At 45.5% G+C, this 23,152-nt stretch overlaps 1 protein-coding gene across 1 annotated transcript in view; it reads right to left on the reverse strand.

The window, feature by feature from the left end:
• Positions 1 to 23,152, reverse strand: part of PAK2 (p21 (RAC1) activated kinase 2) — a 403,878-nt gene that overhangs the window by 147,027 nt on the left and 233,699 nt on the right. The window contains exon 9 of the mRNA XM_085634213.1: positions 2,383 to 2,431. Within this exon, the coding sequence (XP_085490339.1) occupies positions 2,383 to 2,431 (49 nt within the window). The remainder of the gene's footprint in view (positions 1 to 2,382; positions 2,432 to 23,152) is intronic.

The following is a 23,152-nucleotide window of genomic DNA, read 5'->3' on the forward strand; positions in this document are numbered from 1 at the left end:
AGGATGTTGGCGATGCGCCAATGATTCGCAGCCTGGGCAGCTATTTGTTTGCCAGGGGTGACTATTAATTTTGACTCTTCATCCGGAGGTGGGGGGGGGGGGGGGGGGGGGGGGGGGGGGAGAATCCCCAGAGCTTTGTGAATTAGCACGTTTAAGGGTATTGGAGACAACAAGTGAGTCTAGAGGTAATTGCCCCTTAAAGACTGGATCAGAGGGAGCAGGTTTATAAATGTATCTCTGCGAGTCAGAATGCAAGCACAAACAGAAGATGTCATCGGAGTGTCTCATCATGCGTTTGAGCATAGGGAGAATCTGACTAGATCTGTGTGTACTACTCAAAGTTTTGAACAAGAAATCTTCTCGGGATTCTTTGTGTAGTTGTACCCCGTGATACTGTGCAGCTCTAGCAAGGAACTCTAAATAACCTACATTGTCATCATGCGGGGAAGGCTTTGCAGGGTAGAGGTCTGGGTCATTATTTGTAGGTGGATCAATCAATAGTGTAGTCTTTCCAGGGATCTACAAGTAACTGAATGTTGATCATCTGATCGTCATCAGATCGTCATCAGATCGTCATCAGATCGTCGTCATCATCATCCTCAGATCGTCATCCTCAGATCGTCATCCTCAGATCGTCATCCTCAGATCGTCATCCTCAGATCGTCATCCTCAGATCGTCATCCTCAGATCATCTGATCAGATCTCCATCATCCTCAGATCATCATCCTCAGATCATCCTCAGATCATCATCCTCAGATCATCATCCTCAGATCATCATCCTCAGATCATCCTTGATCTCTCATCATTATGCTGCGAGGGTGGAGAATTGTGTGGTGTAATAAGTAAATGTTCCAATATTCGAGGAGATGGAGGAGGTGGTGGAGGAGGTGGTGGAGGAGGGTTAGTACCAACATTTTTTTTAAAGGAATCTTATATTTTATGTCCTCGGACTCAGGTTCACGTTTGAGAGGCAGTTTGGTAAGAAGATGTCCTGTTTCAGGGATAATGTAAAGTTCCTTTTGTTTCGGATCAGATTTGGGGAGCGGTTAAGTCAAGAATCAGATCCTGCGGCTTCGAAGGAGTATTTTTCAGTTTCGGCGCGGAGATGGAATGACTTTACGGCGGGGACGGTTTGGGCTCTGAAGGCGTTTTAGGTTTCAGCTCCGAAGCGGTCTTCTACTTTGAGCTCAAAGGTTTCGGCTCGGTGCTGGACTCTGACCAACTCTATCCCAAGCCGGTAGGATTGACAGTGGGTTTCGGTGCAGAGCCGGGAGGCGGGGTGTCAAACATCGTTGGGGTGTCGACCTTGGCCTGGAGGCGGAGGAAGGCCCAAAGCCTTTTGCCTAGTTTGAGTTGGATTATGGGGCATGGGGTGTTCGGTACTTACCAGACCTTGGCCCTGTGGTACGCCCTCTTCCATCTCAGAGTCCGATTCAGGAATCGATAAGGGCTGCTCTTCCTGTTCTTCCTCAGCTCCTTGTGAAATCGAATTCTTCTTGCTTGGATCCTTCGCCGAAGATGTCCAGAGTGTATTCGATGTTTTGGATTTGCATTTCACGATGTCAAGCCAGACGACAGCGAAGAATTTTCTTGGATTGAAAGAAACTGCACGCGTCGCAGTCTTGTTCGTTCATCTCTGGAGATGAGCACAAGATGAACACTTTGTGCGAGTCAGTGTGCGGATATTTTGCGTGGAACAGAGGGCAGAATTTGAATGGAGTCAGTTCCATCGACTGCGAGGTGGACCGACTCGGTTAGGCACGACGGCCTCCGAGTCTTCCGATTAAATTTTTTATTTTCCTCGACCGATACGCGGATAAGTGGGATACGCATACAAATCAATTCCGACACGGGTATAGTGGATTGAGTACCGAAGGGAACCCAAAGAACGGTTTCAAACCGGAGTGTAGCAATTCACATCCAAACCGGATGGCGGAAAAAAACAATCCAACAATGGAGTCCATGCGCACTATCACCGAAAGGAGGAGTCACCTTACCTCTTGACTAATGACTTCTTTGAAGAAAAATAACTTGCAAACATACGGACTCAACAATAGATGGCAGGAGTAAGCAAAGCATGTGATCTACAGCTCACATGCCTCGAACACTACCTTCCCTGAACAGCTAAAAATAAAATCGATGCATTCCTAAACAAAAAGAAAACCATATCAGAAAACATTGATCTTAACCTTCAAATTAGCAATTCTGAAACTTATAGTTTATCTCGGTTCCTAGAAACTTTTATACTGGAGTAACTTTAAGAGAGCCAATCGTACAAATCCAAGGAAATCGATTGAAGGGAAAGAACTTTATCTCATTAAAAAGTACAGAAAAACACATCGATTTTTGCCCCAACTTATGGGGGTAAAATCTAATGCCTACCTCTTGTCCTGTGGCCACATCAATGGCTGTGAAAACTGTTCCAGAAGCGCTGTGAAATGGAAAACATGACAAATTTTAATAAGTATTTGATGCAATTTTTATTTTTGAAATCTGACCTGAAAGTAAAAAAATAAACTCCTGAGGTGCAAGTGGCAGTAAATCTAGTTGAAAAGTTAATTGAAAAGACAACCTTAAAAAAACAAAAAAGCATGGCGGCATGTTCTTTGATTTCGTAACCCTAAATCTATTTGAAACGTATGGAATGAAGTGCAACGATGGTTGTGAATCATAAACTGTTTAGGCTGACAGTAGTGCACAATTTAAAGTCATCAAGAAGTTACTCACCTCAGAAACTCCAATATTGTTGTCTGTAATATTGTGCATCTGCACCGAGTATGCTTTGCTCAAGGCACATGGGAAGACTGGTCTGTAGAGCACTATAAATGTTTCTCCGTACGCTGCAAGGGGCTCAGAGAACCATATACACATCCATGCATACCCACTGAATCCTCAATTTTAGTTTGAAACCATGGGAAGAAAGCAATGATTAACAAAACTAGAGTAGACCATAATCTGACATGCATATGCTTCCACAAAGATTGCCAAATAAAAGATAATATTAAAGGAGGGTTCAGGTAAAGATCAAAACTAGATTGCACGGCAAATGTGAACAAGCATTTGCAATGCAATAGGTCTCGCATTTGCGAGAGTTTGAGCTATTGGCATTGTGAATGACAATACCTTTTATTTATGTGTTTTGAAAACCTGAAAGCGGTGCGTAAATAAACACTTTGTACTTGTAGGCCTTGCTTATGACAAGCAAGTCTGGCAGTAAACGAGGCGCAGTTACTGCCGACCTTGGGTCTCATAAGCAACGACTATAAGTAGACAAGTGCATTTTTACGACCGCTTGCAAGTTTTTAAAACACATACATAAAAGGCATTGTCATTTTCAATGCCAAAAGCTCAAACTCACAAATGCGAGACCTATTGCATTGCAAATGCTTGTTAAGAACTGCCGGCAGGTCCCGGCCCACTTAAAGGCCTGCTACTGATGGACAGGGACAGCTTTCTGTAGCAGGAGCTAGATAGTGCACTGGCCTATAAACGGCAGCGGGGGGGGAGGGGGGGAGGAAGGAACCCGGCACTTAAGGGGATATAGTGTATGTTAATATGAGGAACAGCTTGGATGACGGTGCCGTGGAGAGCTATTGACTGAACTAAGAAAAGAGCAAAAACGTGGCGGGTTCCGGTCACACTTCAGAGAATTAAATCCAAAAATATCACAGCTTAGTGCCTCCTATTTAAAAGTGGTGCACCTGGAAAAAATACAAAGAAAACACACCCAGACTGATGAGCATGGAAACATGCCTCACTGCCCTGCTGGTTTGTCACTTCAGAATAGTGTGGCTATAATGTGGGCCACTGAATCCAGTGAGATTTCTGGGAGATAGGGGACACTTCACTGTTTTATTACCCCTAATTACTATGATGACATGTTTCATTGGAACAGAATCTCTGGAGGCTTGTATGTTACTTTCAAGAAACCAGGTCAGAGCTGCATACAGATAAATATTTATCCCCTATATCATGTATACATGGAACACCTCGCCCATGTTTTACTCAATGAGATGTCTAACAGCTTGAAGAGACCCCTTACGTGCTACTTCCGATTTTCTTATGTGCTTATTTAATCTCGTCTGTCCAACATGCAACCTTCTCTTGCCTGTAACCCTCACCTGTACTCTGGTATTTCACAAGGCACTCGTTTGAGTTGGGATCCAGCTTTATAAATACACCTACGTACATACATACATACATACATACATGGAAATACTCAATACACCGGCTCAAAGACGAACTCTAAAGCCTTCACATAGTTGAACTGTTAGTGACTTTTGACATCTAGATGCTACTCTGGACTTTCACAGTGTAATTTTAAGCAAAATCTCTCCTGAAAGCGGATGTAAAGCATTAATGTATTTACTTAAAGCTTGTGCAGAATAAGTCAGGTATTGGCATTTCACATGTCTATGGGACCTCAGTTCTCTCCCTCTTCTGAAAATAGGAGTATTTATTAGGTGAAAACTAGGGGATACCTTAAGAGTTGGCAGTAGGCAGATGGTGCTGGGTTACATATGATCTACAGCAGAGGCATGTACATAGGCAGGTAGACGCGTACCTTACCACTGGTACAATATGGAAATATCAGATGTGTGATCTATACGGTTGACCAGGAGGCTAACACGTTTCTTTTAGACTTTTTTTTTATGACCACGAATACTCAAATGATTAGATTGGGTTGACATTTGCAATAAACATTCCACTATTATAAAATAAATATATGTAATTTTGATAACAGAGGAAAGGGCCTGTGCACGGCAGAGTAAGCACCATGTAGCTGTAGGTATGTCATTTGCACATAAGATTATTGATGAAGATCAGTATATGGAAAAATGTCACCTGGAATTAAGTTTTGAACCACAAATGAGTTTCAACCCAGTTTATCGCTTCTCGATCGTGCATACGTTGTAAGGTAAAGCAACAATATTTTATTGAAGTCAAAAGATCTCTGAACTATGCATTGAACAAACATCCAAGTTCAGAATGCTTTATGGCAAATGGGTGCACACACATCTTAACTTTAGACAGCAACATTATAATTCTATTGGACATTGGCTAATTTAACTCGAAAAGACCGAGGAATCCAATGGTTCAGTATAGACGCTGTCCTGTCAATTTTGTGTTACCATTGCAAAAAGCTTATTCTTATTGGTTGACAGGACACCAGTGTATGTAGCACACTGTACTGTGGCCTTGCGTGAACACCGGTAACATGTGCCATTATCTTGGCAAGAACAGTAGCTAAAACACAAAATACGTGATAATTAAAGACCATTTATTAAGACTAACAATGGGTTCATGTTAGAAATGCTGTGATGTGAAAGTCTTTCGTTACCTTTAGTCTGTTTTGTACAGCATGACCCGAGGTGAACTTTAAAAAATCAAAGTGGGCGCTAGAATGGCAGTATTCTTCCAGTGTGTTTAATAAGTAAAACAAACTAATGAACGCATTAACAAGCGCGTATCTGCCTTGTAGTGTGAGTGCGCGGTGGGAGCGTGAGAGCCAGAAAGGAGATGCCATGCGGGCACGCACATGTGCTGAAAGCCAAAATGAAGCGCGCGCTGAGAGCCTGTAAAACAGAGAGGAGACGCCATGCGCGTGCACATCGGCTGTCCATGCGCGCACACGGTTTGTCTCCCTTCGCTAGCAAAATGGACAACAATAGTCTTGCCAAAGCGTATCAGCACATGCGCTGCGTTCGCTAGGCGAGACCTAAAAATTAGACTGTCATGAAGCCCAGTTCACGCCTGCATATATAACATATCAGTTACTTGACTAATGTCACTGAACGGTTCAGACACCATAATTCATAAAAACATAAATATGAACAAGCCGTAATTCATGGGTATTAGGAATTAGAATTTTAACATGTCAAACCACTTCGCCTAGCGAGTTGTTATACAATCTGAACACTATTAATGCAATACACGTCAAATAAGTATCCTCTACCATAAAATAAGGATACTGCAATGTCAGATGAGGAATGAGGGCTATGATAGAGTTTGTTTATAAGGTTACGTATCTTTTTGGTGATTGCAAGTTATGCAAAAAGTACTTTTTTCCTTCTGATACATACATTATCACCCCTTCCTCCAAACCTTATAAAACTTTGTTCTCCTGCTCCTTTTCATGGAAGAAATATGGTTTTGGGCATGTAGCATAAATGAAGAATCTGTACTATTAAAATAAACACACCAATAGGCGGCATTTATCTGTTGCAAACTCACTTTCAGCAGGTTACAGCAAGCCACTTTCTGAACAGACTGCAGCTCGGAATGGAAAAACCTGCAGACATTTCTGCATTTTGACAGCATATTGCTTATCTTGATACATTCTCCATCTGCTATCAAAAGGGTAATACACTGTGAATTTGTGGTCAAATATAAATCCCAACAAATGGTTTGTAAATGTCACTGGACAGCTGCTGGATCACAGCAGACATGCAGCCCATTACCTTTTTTGCATTAAGTTTCTCTTTGTGCAGTTAGTGTGAAAATGTTTTTCCCAAACAAGTGAAAGTGTTGGGCAGCAGAACGGTGAGAAATACTTAAAGCTGCTTAGAAGATGGCCATTATTTTGTATCAAAGAGCGTTCCGTGGATTTTGCATAGGGGCTTCCATGCAACCACCCATGGGTTTTGATGCAAATCTACCTACCTACAAACCTCGTTAGACAGGAATATGTGTCAAAATATTATGCGTCCTCGAGGCAGGCATTCAGAGGAGAAACCTTTTCATTTTGTTCTGTTTTTCCAGCTTTGCATATGTGCTGTATTAGACAGCACACAAGCAAAGTGGGAAAAGCCATAAAGCACAGTTTTTGTACTGGAAGGGACTCTTTCCAGTATTAATCGTATGCTTCAGCACATGCATGTAACCCTGCACATGTATACGTGCGTTGGCGCATGGCTGCCAAAAGTTTGCCAGCATACAGGGAGCGAAAAAATGCCCCAAATTTTTATTAGATATAGAGCGTTTTTTCTCTCCCTCTTTGACACAAGACAGTGCAGCAAATTTGGTGCAGCTTTGCCTTGTGTCAAAGAATAGTAAATCTTGTCTTCAATCTCTCACTACGTGTCACTTGACTCTCATTCACTTACACTCGCATTCATGCTTACACATACAGAATTGTTTCACACATATGTATGCTCTCACTTAAACACTCACCTGCAATCACGCAAACATACATTTAAAACCGTTTTGCTTACCACAAATTCCACCATATGTCCCAAGTGTGCTGCATTTTTATTACACCAAGATTGTAAATTTTTATTAACTATTAGTATAACGAAAAAAAGGCAGACAATTTGGAATGCGGTGCAAGCGCATGTTTTTGGCACTGATTATGCCACCCCTGAGGCAAGAGCTCACAAAGCCAGTGACTAGGGTTACAAGGGGCAAGCCAGTGAGGGTTCACAGCAGGACGTCCATGCATCTTTATAGGGTGAGCATGTTCACCTTGAGCAAGAAGAGGTGTGAAGAAGGAATCTTGTTTCTCCATCATAAGGCAATGCCCAGACTCAGTGAGAAAATTATTCAGAGCCTTCAGGCTGGACCTTGTAAACACTACAATGTTTATGTAATCCTCTATAAGTAAAATTTTTCTAACTTCCCATACGGTGTTAAACAATAGTTTTTTTACACATTTTTTTGTGATATATATATTATATATATATATATATATATATATATATATATATATATACACACACACACACACACACACACACACATATATACATATACACACTTACATACACATACATATATCCATCCCTACTCTGCCCATTTACAGCGTTTTCTTTTTTTTTGCAGGACACGTGGACCATGTCCTGTAATGGCTGCTGCAAAATTTTCATTCAGGTTGCAGGCAGCCAATCACATTGCGAGAAGGAAGGGCTATAGGGGAAAAATAGCTCTCAGCCCATCAGAAAACTATTGTATGGATTTGAAGTCCTGCAGAACTCAGATGTCCAACTTATCTTTAATTTTACACCTTAATTTCTCCAAAATTACTGAAAGTATTTACACCAAATCACAAAAAGCATGCGTTCAGAGTTAAGATCTAGCTTTCTGCCAAATCTGCAGCAATTCTGTTCAGACATTTTGTCTTTAATGGTTGCCCAAACTTTCCCTATGGAAAATGCATGACAGAATAAGTGCTTTGGGACGTACTGTGTTTTTAACCTTGGTTTGACAGATCACCACAAAACTTTCCAGGCAGGAGCGGAGGTGGGTGAACTTTTTTGGTGAGAGTTTTGTGAACATTTGTCAAACGACACCAAAGTTATAAGTACAATTAAAAAAAGCTCTTCCGATGGAAACACAGACTGATGTCCTCTGGTCTGGTTTAGGATCATTCACATGCTGCTTCAGCCCGCTACAGCATACAGAATGAGGCGAGGGGTCTGCCCACTTTAGCCGTTCGTTCCTTTGTATGAGTGTGACAGCATTCTATCACGCACAATGTTCTCACCCACAGGCAAAGCAGTACCTTACAGTATCAGAAATTTGTAGGCCTTGGATACATTCTGATTTTTTTCCTTTTTTTAACTTCGTGGGAATTCAACAGCTCCCCAGACACTTAAACAGGAACCTATTTACAAAAACATTGGAAAAGCCAGTATGCTGCCATGTATGCCAGATCTCTTGACTTTGCACACACGTATTTTCAAATAACATTTGAAATATGAATCGAAAGGAAAAAAACTTAACACTCCTAAAATGTATTTCTTTTTTGCCTTTCAGAGGAGTTTAATCTTCAAAATGCTCAGAAATCTTGTGTCTTCTGCCTCACTTTACTGAGGTAAGACTAGTCTTTATTCTCCCATGTTGTAATTTAGGCACATTCAAGTTCTGCAGCCAGTGTGATGTTACTGCCTCCAGAAAAAAGGATCCCTTTTGCATCACTCACTCTTGGCCATTCATACCATTCCCCTTGCTTTTATCCAGGAAGAAACAACCTTTTACCCATCTATTATCTACTCCACTGTCCTAGAACTTTATTTATTACAATTTTGAGGAATCTATAGATGCATTCACACAAACGGTCTATCATCCTGAAGGTATTATTACCTACACGATAGCTGCGAGATAGACCGGGGAGTAGAATCAACAGGAAGGTATTTGTAGGCAGAACTGATACTGAAGCAAATCGTGAAAATGATGTTCACGATACATCCTGAATGAAAACAAATAAGTGCAGGAAATGAGAACTTTAGGTTTGTGAACCACTTGCAAACACGTATGTGTAAAACGAATAGAGAAACGGGACAGAGAAGTGACAACACTGATTCATGCGTAAAGGGTGCATATAAATACAATTATTTGAAAAATAGTTGACCAGGATTGAATTATGATCTTATGTTTAATCTGAACAGTGAGTGAATATAAAAATTAAGATCCCCATTCTACATCGGAAGAATAACAGAGGGAAGGCGATGAGTGAGGTTTCCCCCTGAAAGAGAAAGAAAAACAAAAAGGAGTAGAGAAGACTGTTTTTTCCAATATACTACAGCTTTGATGAACTGAGGTAAGAATGTAAAAAAGTCTTATAAAAATAGATGGGCATGAGTAAGTAGTTAAAAGCACTTGGCATAGATGTGTATATTTTCTGTACTCTATATATAGGGCTGTCTTGATGGTAAGCGGACAATAAAGAGAACAAGCGGTTCAACAGGGATTCTTGAAAGCACAGGATCTCTTTTTGAGGAAGTGGGTGACTTCCTCATTCTCTTGTGCTAAAATAGTACCCTTCGCATAAAGGCATATTTCTTGCCGAACTCCAGTAGATGACTGTTTTGGGGTGTCCTTCTGTCCCGTAAATGGAAGGAGGGGTGGATACAAGGCGCAACATGCACCTAACAGAGTTTGGTGATTTCACCAGTAGTGGCAGAGACTCAAAAATCAGTGTCACCTTCTTGCGAGTTAAATCTCTTGCTGCATGACAGTGTTAAAGGGTTGAAGAGAAGTTTTAACTGCCTTTCCCCGAGGTCACAGTCTTCAATTTTCACACTGTCTCCAAGCAAGGTAATCATGGTCAAGAGCCAGGGAAGAGTGTAGACGTAGGCAGTAACATCCACACTCACCAAATAGGGAGAGGTAGCCTTTTAATCAAAAGGAATAGTGTCAAAGAATAAATTAAAAAGGAAAATGGGATCCCTCACTCTTGGCCATTCATACCATTTACCTCTTCTATATAGGATGAAAAAGCATTCACCCTTCTATTATTATCCACTCCACTGTCTTTACACTGAACACTGTTTTATGCAAAAAGTCTTATTTATTCCAATTTATTAAAACTGTTACACATACCATACAATACACTATGTCATCGCAGTAATAAAACAATTTTGTATTTAAAAACAATGCTGATAAATCCAATACACCATCACAAATTTCTCAGTCACATTTGCTTGCTCTGTGCCACAATGGTTTGTAATTATTATCGCAAAGTGCACTATAACCCAAATTCCATGAACAATGTTAATTTTATCCTGAGTTTTCAACATTGCGTTTAGGTGGTATAAATTGGTTCACCCCACCTTCTTCAGGCTCTAGACATGGTTAGTCAGAGTCAGTTACCACCATTACCCGTCAGCAAAAAGTTAGGAGCACAGGATGACTTTGCAAAAAAGGCTTCTTTCTGCACCTCTGTTGGTTCTTTCTACATATCTCTTGCTTCTTTCTGCGCCTTTCTTCCTCCTTCTGCATATGTCCTACCTATGTAGGCATAGTTATAAATTAGCATTTAAAAAACCATAGGTATCAGGGTCGTTATAGTTAGAAATTAGCATTTTAAAAACCTTAGAAATTCACTGAAAAAACCATAGGTTTCAGGGACGTTATAGTTAGTTGGACATTTCACTCGTACAAAACAAGAGAAATTCGGCTGTTATAGTTAGTTGAGGTAACTATAACTCGCGCCCCTGCATGCACTGCTGATGAAGTCACATATTACATCACTCGTGACATGGCCAGTGACATCAGTGATGACATCTCAAATGATATATATATATATACACACACACACACACACACACACACACACACACACACAAAGGTGTATTGCATGAATGTCTGTATGGATGATTTAGTAGGTGTGTGACTGACTGTATGTGTGAGTGAGTGGCTGTCTGGGTCTGTTAAAGGGTGTGTCAATGGCTGTCTGGGTCTGTGAGATGGTGTATGAGTGGCTATATTGGTGCGCCAGTGGCTGCGTGGGTGTGCAGTTGGGTGCGCCAGTGGCTGCGTGGGTGTGCAGTTGGGTGCGCCAGTGGCTGCGTGGGTGTGCAGTTGGGTGCGCCAGTGGCTGCGTGGGTGTGCAGTTGGGTGCGCCAGTGGCTGCGTGGGTGTGCAGTTGGGTGCGCCAGTGGCTGCGTGGGTGTGCAGTTGGGTGCGCCAGTGGCTGCGTGGGTGTGCAGTTGGGTGCGCCAGTGGCTGCGTGGGTGTGCAGTTGGGTGCGCCAGTGGCTGCGTGGGTGTGCAGTTGGGTGCGCCAGCGGCTGCGTGGGTGTGCAGTTGGGTGCGCCAGCGGCTGCGTGGGTGTGCAGTTGGGTGCGCCAGCGGCTGCGTGGGTGTGCAGTTGGGTGCGCCAGCGGCTGCGTGGGTGTGCAGTTGGGTGCGCCAGCGGCTGCGTGGGTGTGCAGTTGGGTGCGCCAGCGGCTGCGTGGGTGTGCAGTTGGGTGCGCCAGCGGCTGCGTGGGTGTGCAGTTGGGTGCGCCAGCGGCTGCGTGGGTGTGCAGTTGGGTGCGCCAGCGGCTGCGTGGGTGTGCAGTTGGGTGCGCCAGCGGCTGCGTGGGTGTGCAGTTGGGTGCGCCAGCGGCTGCGTGGGTGTGCAGTTGGGTGCGCCAGCGGCTGCGTGGGTGTGCAGTTGGGTGCGCCAGCGGCTGCGTGGGTGTGCAGTTGGGTGCGCCAGCGGCTGCGTGGGTGTGCAGTTGGGTGCGCCAGCGGCTGCGTGGGTGTGCAGTTGGGTGCGCCAGCGGCTGCGTGCGTCTGTGAGCGGCTGCGTGCGTCTGGGAGCGGCTGCGTGCGTCTGGGAGCGGCTGCGTGGGTCTGGGAGCGGCTGCGTGGGTCTGCGAGCGGCTGCGTGGGTCTGCGAGCGGCTGCGTGGGTCTGCGAGCGGCTGCGTGGGTCTGCGAGCGGCTGCGTGGGTCTGCGAGCGGCTGCGTGGGTCTGCGAGCGGCTGCGTGGGTCTGCGAGCGGCTGCGTGGGTCTGCGAGCGGCTGCGTGGGTCTGCGAGCGGCTGCGTGGGCCTGCGAGCGGCTGCGTGGGCCTGCGAGCGGCTGCGTGGGCCTGCGAGCGGCTGCGTGGGCCTGCGAGCGGCTGCGTGGGCCTGCGAGCGGCTGCGTGGGCCTGCGAGCGGCTGCGTGGGCCTGCGAGCGGCTGCGTGGGCCTGCGAGCGGCTGCGTGGGCCTGCGAGCGGCTGCGTGGGCCTGCGAGCGGCTGCGTGGGCCTGCGAGCGGCTGCGTGGGCCTGCGAGCGGCTGCGTGGGCCTGCGAGCGGCTGCGTGGGCCTGCGAGCGGCTGCGTGGGCCTGCGAGCGGCTGCGTGGGCCTGCGAGCGGCTGCGTGGGCCTGCGAGCGGCTGCGTGGGCCTGCGAGCGGCTGCGTGGGCCTGCGAGCGGCTGCGTGGGCCTGCGAGCGGCTGCGTGGGCCTGCGAGCGGCTGCGTGGGCCTGCGAGCGGCTGCGCGGGCCTGCGAGCGGCTGCGCGGGCCTGCGAGCGGCTGCGCGGGTCTGCGAGCGGCTGCGCGGGTCTGCGAGCGGCTGCGCGGGTCTGCGAGCGGCTGCGCGGGTCTGCGAGCGGCTGCGCGGGTCTGCGAGCGGCTGCGCGGGTCTGCGAGCGGCTGCGCGGGTCTGCGAGCGGCTGCGCGGGTCTGCGAGCGGCTGCGCGGGTCTGCGAGCGGCTGCGCGGGTCTGCGAGCGGCTGCGCGGGTCTGCGAGCGGCTGCGCGGGTCTGCGAGCGGCTGCGCGGGTCTGCGAGCGGCTGCGTGGGTCTGCGAGCGGCTGCGTGGGTCTGCGAGCGGCTGCGTGGGTCTGCGAGCGGCTGCGTGGGTCTGCGAGCGGCTGCGTGGGTCTGCGAGCGGCTGCGTGGGTATGTGAGCGGGTGTGTGAGCAGCTGTATGGGTTGGAGTGGGTGTGTGAGCAGCTGTATGGGTTGGAGTGGGTGTGTGAGCAGCTGTATGGGTTGGAGTGGGTGTGCAAGTTGCTACCTGAGTGGGTGCATCAGTCGCTGGATGGGTGTCTCAGGTGTGTCAGAGGCTAGATGGGTATGTGGCTTGGGGTGTGAGTGCTTGTGTGGATGTGTAAGTGGGTGTACAAGTGTGGGACTGTGTGTGAGTGGATGTGTGAATGGCTGCATTGGTCTGTGCGTGGTGTTTTGGGCAAGTAAGAGTCTGAGTGGCTGTATGGGTCAGTGAGTCACTGTCTGGGTCTGTGGGTGGGTCTTTGAGTGTATGGTTTCCTTTAATTAAGCACTGGGTCCACGGATCTGTCGCAGATTCACACATTGTCACGCGGAGCACTGCAATGGATCTACACATGTGGAAAAAAAACAGTTTCCAGGCAATTTTTTGCTATCGGGGTCCCTCGGTGATCCGTCTACAGCTCCTATGGGGCCATGGTACCTCTACCCTGACCCTTTCAATCACATTAGATTTTAATCTTGAGGCTCCATGACTGTGTCCCGATAGATAAAATGGCAGCAACAACTTTCCTGTCTGGTTGCGACCAGCCTGTCAATGCACTGCTGCTTTGATCCGTGTCCCTAGATATCTATACTTTTTTATAACGTAAAAACTACTTAATGGAGTTGCACAAAATAACAAAAAGATCTTTCAGGACCAAGATCTATCTTACTGTCATATTTGGTGCAATTTGGTTCAGGGATTAGGGCTGCAGTCAGGTTCAAAATCATTAAGGAAGGTTGCATGGGGAAAAACGCATTTTGGACAACTACCCTTTTCTCAGACCATGCTTGACGAATCACCCTGAGATTTTCTGAACAGCTGAGGAGAGTTGGAAACTGCTTTGGAAAATTTTGTGAAGATTTGTCAAATGGCACCAAAGATATCAGCAAAACAAAAAACACTGTCTATGGAAAATTCTCTTTTTAATTTCTTAGGTAAAGGTAAAAGAAATGTTTATGTAAATGTTGATAATTTTCTGCATTTTGCATGGCCAGCCTAGTGGTGGGATGAATTTGGAGGTTCTACATTGGGGTAGAGTCCTAGCTGGGGCATGATTACAGTACGTTGGTTTTCAGTTAGATGACCATTGCCTTTTCCCTGCCACTCTTACAGCTATAGCCCATAAACATTACTGTGAACCATTTTGTAGCCACTTGAGGTGATATGCAGTGCTACTGCTTTTCAGTACAACGGATTAAACACCTATGCACTCCAATTTTGCTGCCCACGTCTTACCAACAAAGGAACCACAATCTTTAAAACTGTATTTCCATCTTTTTCAGCATGGTGGCAACAATGCTGGAGAAATTTTGGAGAACATGAAAGAGGAACGGACAAAGCTTAAAGGCAAGACCCCTTTTGGGGGGGGGCAGTGGGGGGTTATTGGTGCTGGTGACAAATACTATTATTTGTTTTCAACTACACAGGCCTCACAATGTGGATGTTTGAGGTCTTGGGTATTGTTCAAACTCCTTTGACGATAAAACAGACCGTACTGCAGGGTTAGCTGTGTCTGGACTATATAAACTAGAATGAAGATGGGGGAAAGCACCTACAGGTGTAAATGCCCACAAACATTTGATATCATTTTAGAAACTCAGAAAATTCAATTTTTTGAAATACTGTAATTAATCTTCGCTTTGAAACAACTGAGATCATTAAAATATGTGGAATAACTATTATCTATTTAATAGCATCCACTATTTCATGAAAATTGCTTTGTGTAATGCTATCTAAGCCAGTCCCAAAGCACCAGAACAAAGTCAATGAAGCACATTTAACATTCAGTCTAGCTGATCAGCACCTAATGACTTCGGTGATGCCTTTTGCAGTAGACTATCTAATCGTAACCGTAGGACATTCCCCAGGCTTCAGGCTGTATCCGGAAAAAATTCAAAGTTGTACCCCTGTGCCGAAAGTGATGTGCAAAGGCCTATTTAGACATCATCAATGCGTGCAGACATCAATTGCTTTCTTGACTTTTCCACGCCCGCAGATGCAGAACCAATGATAAGAATGGCTGCGACCAGTATGCAGATTCCTATACGGAGTGAAAAAGAGTCTAGTTCACAGAATGCAGAGGATGGGTGGGTTGGTGAGGAATCTGCAGCTTGATAGCATCAATGGTGTTACCCAAGATAAGTCATTTGTTCTTCTGATAGAGGCTGCTAACCGCAGATTCCTCACCTTAGAAAGGAATACATCCCAGGAGGTGGGTCTGTGAAAGCAAAAAGTTCTGCCGGGCGGTGCGGGCACAGTGCCTTTCTCAATGGATCTGGCAGTCCAAACACTAGCTCTGGTGGAATGAGCCAGCAAGCATTTTGGAGGCTGCTTCTCAGCAGATGTTAATGCAGACTTCAGCGAGAGATGGCACTCTTCTGCACTGCCTTGCCTTGTTCCCATGAACCCAATAAAAAGCGGAGCATCCACACGGTGTTCTCTGGCATGACTGATGTAGAAGGTGAGAACCCTTTTTGGATCCAGTAAATGGGACTTCTACTACTCCTTATACGGGTCAAGCTTGTCTGGGTAGAAAGTGGTGTAAGGTGGGTGAACGGAAAAGGCTTGAAGCTGACTCGCCTTCCTTGACAATGTTATGGCTACCAGAGAGACTGTCTTGAAGGTAAGCAACTGTAGAGGATAGCTGTGCAAAGGCTTGAATGGAGATCACATAAAAAATGTCAAGACTAAATTCAAATCCCAGTGGGGCATGATAAAAGGAGGAGGAGGAGGAAGCCAATGTTGTAACCCTTTCAGAAGAGGCATCACAACAGGTGATTGAAACAAAAAGGCTGATCTAGTAAGTGTTAAGAGGCCGTGCTGGGCTAGGAACAACACAGACAAGACCTCTGACAGTTTTGAATAAAGTGGGTCTACCTGCTTAGCAGTACACCAGGCCACAAACTAGTCCCAGTGGCAGCTGCATAACATCTTAGTGGAGGGACGCTTGGCTTCAGAATTACATTACCTCGGTACGAAGGTCAAAGTACGCAACTGCCACCCTCAATTTCCAAGCATGTAGTTGGAAGAAGCAACTGTTCGGATACAGCACTTGGCCCGGCTGCTGCAACCAGAGATTATCCTGAAGGGGCAGCCTGATCTCAAGACAGATACTCATGCCAAGGAGTTTGGAATACCATAACCAATGCACTAAGATGACTTTGGCACGGTCGTATCTGATCATCATGAGACTTGCACCAGGAAAGTTATTGGCAGAAAGGTGTACCGAAGTTCTGAGTTCTACTTTACAAGGGTCTCTGAGCAAGAGCTGCCTCAGACCCTTCAACGCACCAAAATGCTGACAATGAGTTCTCGATGGTGGAAAACCAAGTGAGTTAAGGTTCTCCTCATTCTGCCAGGTGCTGCCCCTCCAAGAAAATTCCCTGGATTTTTAGCTAAGATCAGAGGCGCAGGGCCACGATCCCACCGTGCTTGCTGCAGTACCCCAAGGCGGAGGTGTTGCCCATGAACACCTGAACCAGCCTCCCTCTGATAGATGGCAGGAAGGCTTTTAAGACCAAGCTGATGGCTCGCAGCTTGAATATGCTGATGTGGAGCTTGGCCTCCATTGGAGGCCAGAAGCATTATACTCCACCTCTCCCAAGTGGTCACCCCAATCCAGAAGCGATATATTGGCCACTACAGTCAGCTCTAGGTAGGGGAAGGAAGAGGTGCCGGTCACTGGTCCAGCAGCCAACAGTGCAGTCTCCTCTGAAATCTAGACCATATCAGAGAGGTGCTCCTGATGCTGTGCCCACTGGGATTTCAGTTCTAACAGTAGAGCCAGCATACACCACCTGGTGTGCTTGAACAATAGGATGGAGGAGACAAGCAGTCACAGAGTCATCCTCACCGAGATCCAGAACAGAGGCTGAAACATTATCACAGCCCAAACATCTTGGACTCCCACTACAATGATAGGCACAAAACTGCACTGTGTCCAGATTGGCTCCAATACAAGGGAGCATCAGCTAGTCAGGTGTGACTTTGCCACATTTACAGCAAATCACCAAAGATGCCACGAGGTTTGCCTTAGTACAGAGGTGTTTGGATGCTGAAGGTGCTCTCACCCCAGGCAATCGTCAGTCACTGAGGTAGGGGGAAACTAGAATTTGTGACTTCAGAGGAGGAGCCAGAACCAACAACATCAATTCCGTTAACACCCAAGGGGCACTGGTGAGGCCAAAGGGGTGCACAGAACTGAAAATGCTCCTGGACCACCGTTAACTGCAGATACCATCTGAGAGCCTGCAGGATGGAGATGTGGAAATAATCATCCAGCAGGTCTAAAGCTATCATCCCATCTCCAATGTTTGGAGCAGACAGGAACAGGGTAAATATGGGCACTTGAATATCCTTCCACAAGAAGGCATTAAAAGGGCGAAGGTCTAAAATTGGGCAAAGGTTTCTGTGCGTTGTCAGAACCGGAAAGTAGCAGGAAAAACCACAACTTTCTTCTGGCGCCAGCATCCTCTCTATGTTTCCTTTGGCCAAAGAGCCACCCATTCTGATGTAAAACGGTGAGATGATCATCAGCCAGACATTCCGGGGAAGGTGATAAGGGCGAGAGGATTCCAGAAATAGTTGTGCATAACTTCACTGCAACACTTGTTAAAGATGGTGATCTGCCACCCTGGCAGGAAGTGCTGCATCCTGCTGCCAGTAGGGTGGTTGTATGTTGTTAAGGACATACTATAGAGGTTTAAAGGCTACGACATCTGGAAGGTCAGTAGATGCTGCCCCGTAGTGCCAGTGGTCTGAGGGAAACTGCAGCAACGAAAAGACTGAGAAGTTTGCTAAGCCAGCGGTAGTTGATGCTGAAAACCCCTATTAAACCACAGAGGGGCCAACATTGTTAGAGGCTGATGTGGAGCAGCAGACAGGCCCAGAGAGCATACTGCAGCCCTCTTGTTCTTGAAGCGCTTCTGAGCTGAAACTGTCTTGTACCTAAAAAGGCAGGAACCATCATATGGCATGTCAATTACACTGAATTGGGCATCCCCTGAATAAAGTCTGCATCCAAGCATACCCATGATTGCCACACTGATGCCAATGGCTCCTCCTAAGGAATCTATTGTCTTAAGCCCAAAACAAATTTAGCGGCATCACAGCCATCTTTCATGGCCTGGGAAATGGTGGTGCAAGCCTCTTCAGGAACAATTGGAAGGATCTGAACCACTGAGTTCCAAAGGGCGTGAGAATAGTGGCCTAAGATGCAAGATAGCATGCATTCAACGAATGGCTAGACTAGAGGATGAAAGGGTTCACCTGCCAAAAGTGTCAATTTGTTCAGACTCTGAGAAGCATTTGTAAACACACTTGGGCTTACTATCCTGGCCAAGGAATGCATCACCAAACTCTCAGTGGTAGAATGCAGAGTGATCAAATCCAGGCCCCCAGGTGCAGGGCAGAGGTGATAGACAATCCAGTGGTTGACTGTGGGCCCGGAGCAGGGCTTAGTCTTGCCCCTAAAAAGGCTATCTGTGAGGGCCTCAAACAGAAGGAGAGGCTCCAAAGAAGTCTGACAAGGTTGAAGGATTTAGGTTAGCACATTGGTGTTCACCTCATGAAATGGGAGCTGAAGGTCAAGGATTTCAGCAGTGCCCTCCGTATCATAATAGCAAATGATGCATCCTCTCAGTAGCAGTGCCTGGAGGAGTTAACAGGACAGTGTATGGTGAAGTGTTCAGGCACTAACGTCCTGGAGATAATGATACTAGTTGTCATCCTGGTATGGCAGGCAATTTCATCACCTGTAACATAGAAGACAGTCTCAGAATCACTGCCAAAGTTATCATGAATAACAATGGTTGCTAGTATGAGGCAGAGGGACAATATCAGTACCTGATGCATTGCCCGTATTGGAAGGAATAAGTGGCTCCCAACGAGACTATGGTTAAGGTTGACAGGGTGCTTCCCAGAGTCAGACAGCACTATCAGCCATCATCGTCTTGCATTTGTGAAGTTGGCATTGGGGAAGCTGGGTGGTGCTGGTAAGGGGTCTGGTAACAAAGCCTGTATAGATCCATAAGAGGATCCAGTGGGCCTAACTGGCGCTGGAGGTCCCAATGGTGGAAATCCAGATGGGAGCCCTCTCAGCCCTTTGGGGGCCTGAAGGCCCACCAGTGGGAACCAGTTGTGCAAGTAAGCTCATCGCTACCACATGAAACTCCTTTATTGGAATATGAGTTAGCACAGGCCCTCGGCTGGCATGGGTGAGGTCAGGAACAGGCTCTATGGAACGCATTTGGGAACCAGTCCTGGAACGTACAAGGATGTCCAAGCCCCCTTTTATGGAGATTTGGAGTGGTTCAACTGGGTTAAATTGCTTGAATGGCAACCTCTTTTTAAATTTACCTGAAAACTTGAACTTCAATGACAACTTGCCTCCGTAACAGCTTCAGGTTCTCTCCCATGACTTCGACTGATGCAGAGCCTTCCGATGTCTGGCGATTAACACACTTCGCGCTCCCAGATGGCTTTAGGGTGTATCTGGGTACAGTCGCTTAAGAGAAAGGTGTCATGAGATTACCCCAGGCAGATGGGAGAGAAGGGGGGAAATCAGTGACCGTCATCTGTTAGTGACTTTTTCAACAAGCCTTAAACCCTGGCGATGTTAGAGGACCTGTCCCTTGCATACTGGAAAATGTTTTCAGGAAAGTAGTCTCAGAGACCAAGAGTAGCTCCAGATCCACGTCTGTTGGCACCAAAAGAAAATAACTGATGTCAGCCCACTGAATTTGCATTGAATCTTCTAGATCCAGCATGACAGCTGGTAAATATTCTAAGGTGAGGAATCTGCAGTTAGGTGTCTCCACCAGAAACCAAGCTTTTGAATATATATATATAATGAACATTAGGTTATGTAACCACATACCTGGAAGGTTCACATTTGAATTCATAATGGAGTGCAACATGCAAACAAAATTCTGTGCAGGACAATCAAACATACACCATACAGTGTCAAGGGACCACTGTGTGAAGCTTGGATAAGTAAATTCTCTATGAATGTATTATAATGAAGAATTAGGAGAGTCTTGAAGACTTAGGCTGATGTCTAGTCAAGCTTAATATAACATCTAATCATCTGAAGTTTTCCTTCATAGGTTTGTGAATCTCATTCACCTTTCACCAATACAAGCTGTGGTAGGAACAGGTAAGAATTAAAGAGTTGCAGTTTTCAATACAACAGGGACAACATATTAAACAACACCCTTCTGCTGAGCCAGAATTTCCTACCAGTAGACCATCCCCTATCACCCTTGCCCCCAATCTGTCCACATTAACACTCTTCTTCTTGTAATAAGATTCTGTAATGCTGGGGAACATGGTGGGATTTTGGGAACGTTCTGCATCAGAGTTATAGACTTGACATAAATAACCCAATTAAATAAGTAAGGGAAACTGAAGGATAAAGATAACAGAAATAAAGTTGCATATTTAAACAATAGTAACACCAGAATGTATGAAAGAAGCAAAACCGTGCAGACAACGTAGAGTCTGGTATACTGCAGTAGAATGGAATATATAAAAAACAATTATCTGACATTTGGGTTTTTTCTTTAGTGTGTCAAGTGAGGTTTACTTGTACAGCATATAGCTCAAACTGAACTGTCTAATCAGTACTGTAAATTAAGATGTGGACCTCTTTGTCCTCACTCACTGCTCTGGAACTTCCACTTTTCAAGAACCCTCTGCAAAAGCTACTGGATGAACTAAACATTGCGACCTAGAAAGAGGTAAAATACCTACCTTAAAGGAGCAAGGCAAACCCTTCCTACTTTTCGAATTGTGAAAGCAAGAAGGGGTGGGGGAAAAGGAGCAGAAAGAGGACAGACAAAAAAAATATTAGAAAATGCAGAGAAATCTAACAATGACACTCAACAGTGGAAGCTTCTATAGGAACACATTAATAACAACTTATGGGATATCAGTCTTAAATGTTTCTGCATTCCTAAGGTGTAATCAATAGGAAATGTACCTACCTGCGACGGTTCCCAGTTCTCCTATGTTCTACGAGCTCTAATGCCCTTTAAATATTGCCTTGACTCATTCAAATAAGAAATGTGAAAACATCAGTTTATTGGCATTGTAGAATAGGAAAAAACAAACATTCATAGAAAGGTAACACTCTGCAAGACTACCTCAGACTTTCAGAAAATCAGAAGTAAACAGCTAACCATGTATTTTTACTGTGGCAGTGAGAGGAACTCCACCAGCATAAAAAAGGACGGTGAAGGCCTTGTGAGCTGCCAAAGATTCTTCTGTCCAGAAGGCACCAGCGGCAAAGTTAAAACCATTTCAGAGAGTAACCTTGACTCACTGTAGGATAGTGTCCACTGGAAGAACAGTGTACCAAGAACGTCTACCAAACAACCATAAACAAAGTACCATGTACAATGTAGGCCAGAATGGGTGAGTGAAGTAAGTTACAGCAGCTGCCTTTTAATAGGAACTTTGTAGCTTTGTGAAGGTATGCACTCTAGCAGCGCCTGCAGTGCTCAATCAGTTTGATTTTCTGAATAATATCACACTAATCTCACAGCTTACCACAAGAAAGTGTTCCAAGGAATTCTCCACTACTGAGCTAAGACTTTCCAGAGAAGCACAAAACAGTCTAAATATGCAATTACCTGGCTATTAAGGGATCAGTCAGTGCTACCTACTAAAAGCTCCTTAAAAGATAAATGTATTTTCAGCCCCTGGGACCCAGATCAATAGAGTATTTACGCAAGCAATTTGTTCTGCCCTCAGGTCTCATTAAACCAGACATATAAACTGCACATCTCCACAAAACAGAATCCAACCGTGGTCTGCAAAATGAACATCTATAAACTAACATCCCAAACTAGCGAAGGTGGTTGTAGTCACGCACTGTTGCCAGCGCTATTTGACAGTAGCAACTGGGCTTAATTACATACTTTCCCGTATAACAAAGTACATGCGAGCACATGCTATAGTCCATGCAGAGCTGCCATTCCACAAGAAATTTGACTGCTCACTTGTCTAATGCCAAGCGATGCAATTGGTAGTACAAAGCACATTTGGTAGAAGCCTGACACCACCCCACAGTCTTAGCAAATGTTCTGAAGAAAATTACCTTTGGTAAAGCTTTTTCCAGTGGATACATACCGTTCCTGAAGGCTCCTCGCCTTATTATCTTTCCGGGCAGCAGAGTGGTCCAGAAACTTCAATTCAGCAGCAGCACTCAAGCATTGCTAGGCGGCACTATGTGATTTCATCCTTACTCAGCCCACCAGGTGCAATGACATCAGATGTAATAGGTAACAGGAGCTTTGGCATCAGTTCCTGGTTCTTTTACCATGGACCATTGAGGTGGATTGAGAGAGTATCACTGACTGCGAGAAATACAGCACATCACTTGTTTGCATGCATTAGCACCTTATGTATGGCACTAACTCACCAGGGTAGCAGCAAGTGCGGCAAGTTAACTTTAAGAAGATTATGTATCCACCAGAAAGATTGTTACAAAAGGTAAGATCGTTTTGCATTGAGGGGCACATCTTCCTGTGGATAACTCACATTAAGAAGGAGTCTCAAAGCAATACCTCCCTCGAAATTGGGACTGAGTAGTGCCAACTAACCAAGTAAGTCATGCATCACAACCCTTCACCCTAACCACTACTGCAGGTCTGTGCTGCGAGGCAGTAATGTTTGACAAAGGTAAATTTAGATGACCATGTTGTCACCTGCCAGATATTATCCACCTGAACGAATCTGGTGAGAGCCAAGGAAGCTGCTATGGACTAGTGGAGTAGTCACAAATGCCTTCTGGAGATGTTCCTTGGCTACGGCATAGCAAATCTTGATGCACCATCTTCCACTTCTTGGCTCTAGTGATGATCAAAGTGAAGATCCACTTAAAGACAGATGCCACCTGGGGTAGGAAGGATGGTAGGTACAGAGGACCAACTTATAGACGTGAAATGGGCCTCAAGTT

This window comes from Triturus cristatus, chromosome 11 (assembly GCF_964204655.1).
Source record: "Triturus cristatus chromosome 11, aTriCri1.1, whole genome shotgun sequence".
NCBI classification, from domain to species: domain Eukaryota; kingdom Metazoa; phylum Chordata; class Amphibia; order Caudata; family Salamandridae; genus Triturus; species Triturus cristatus.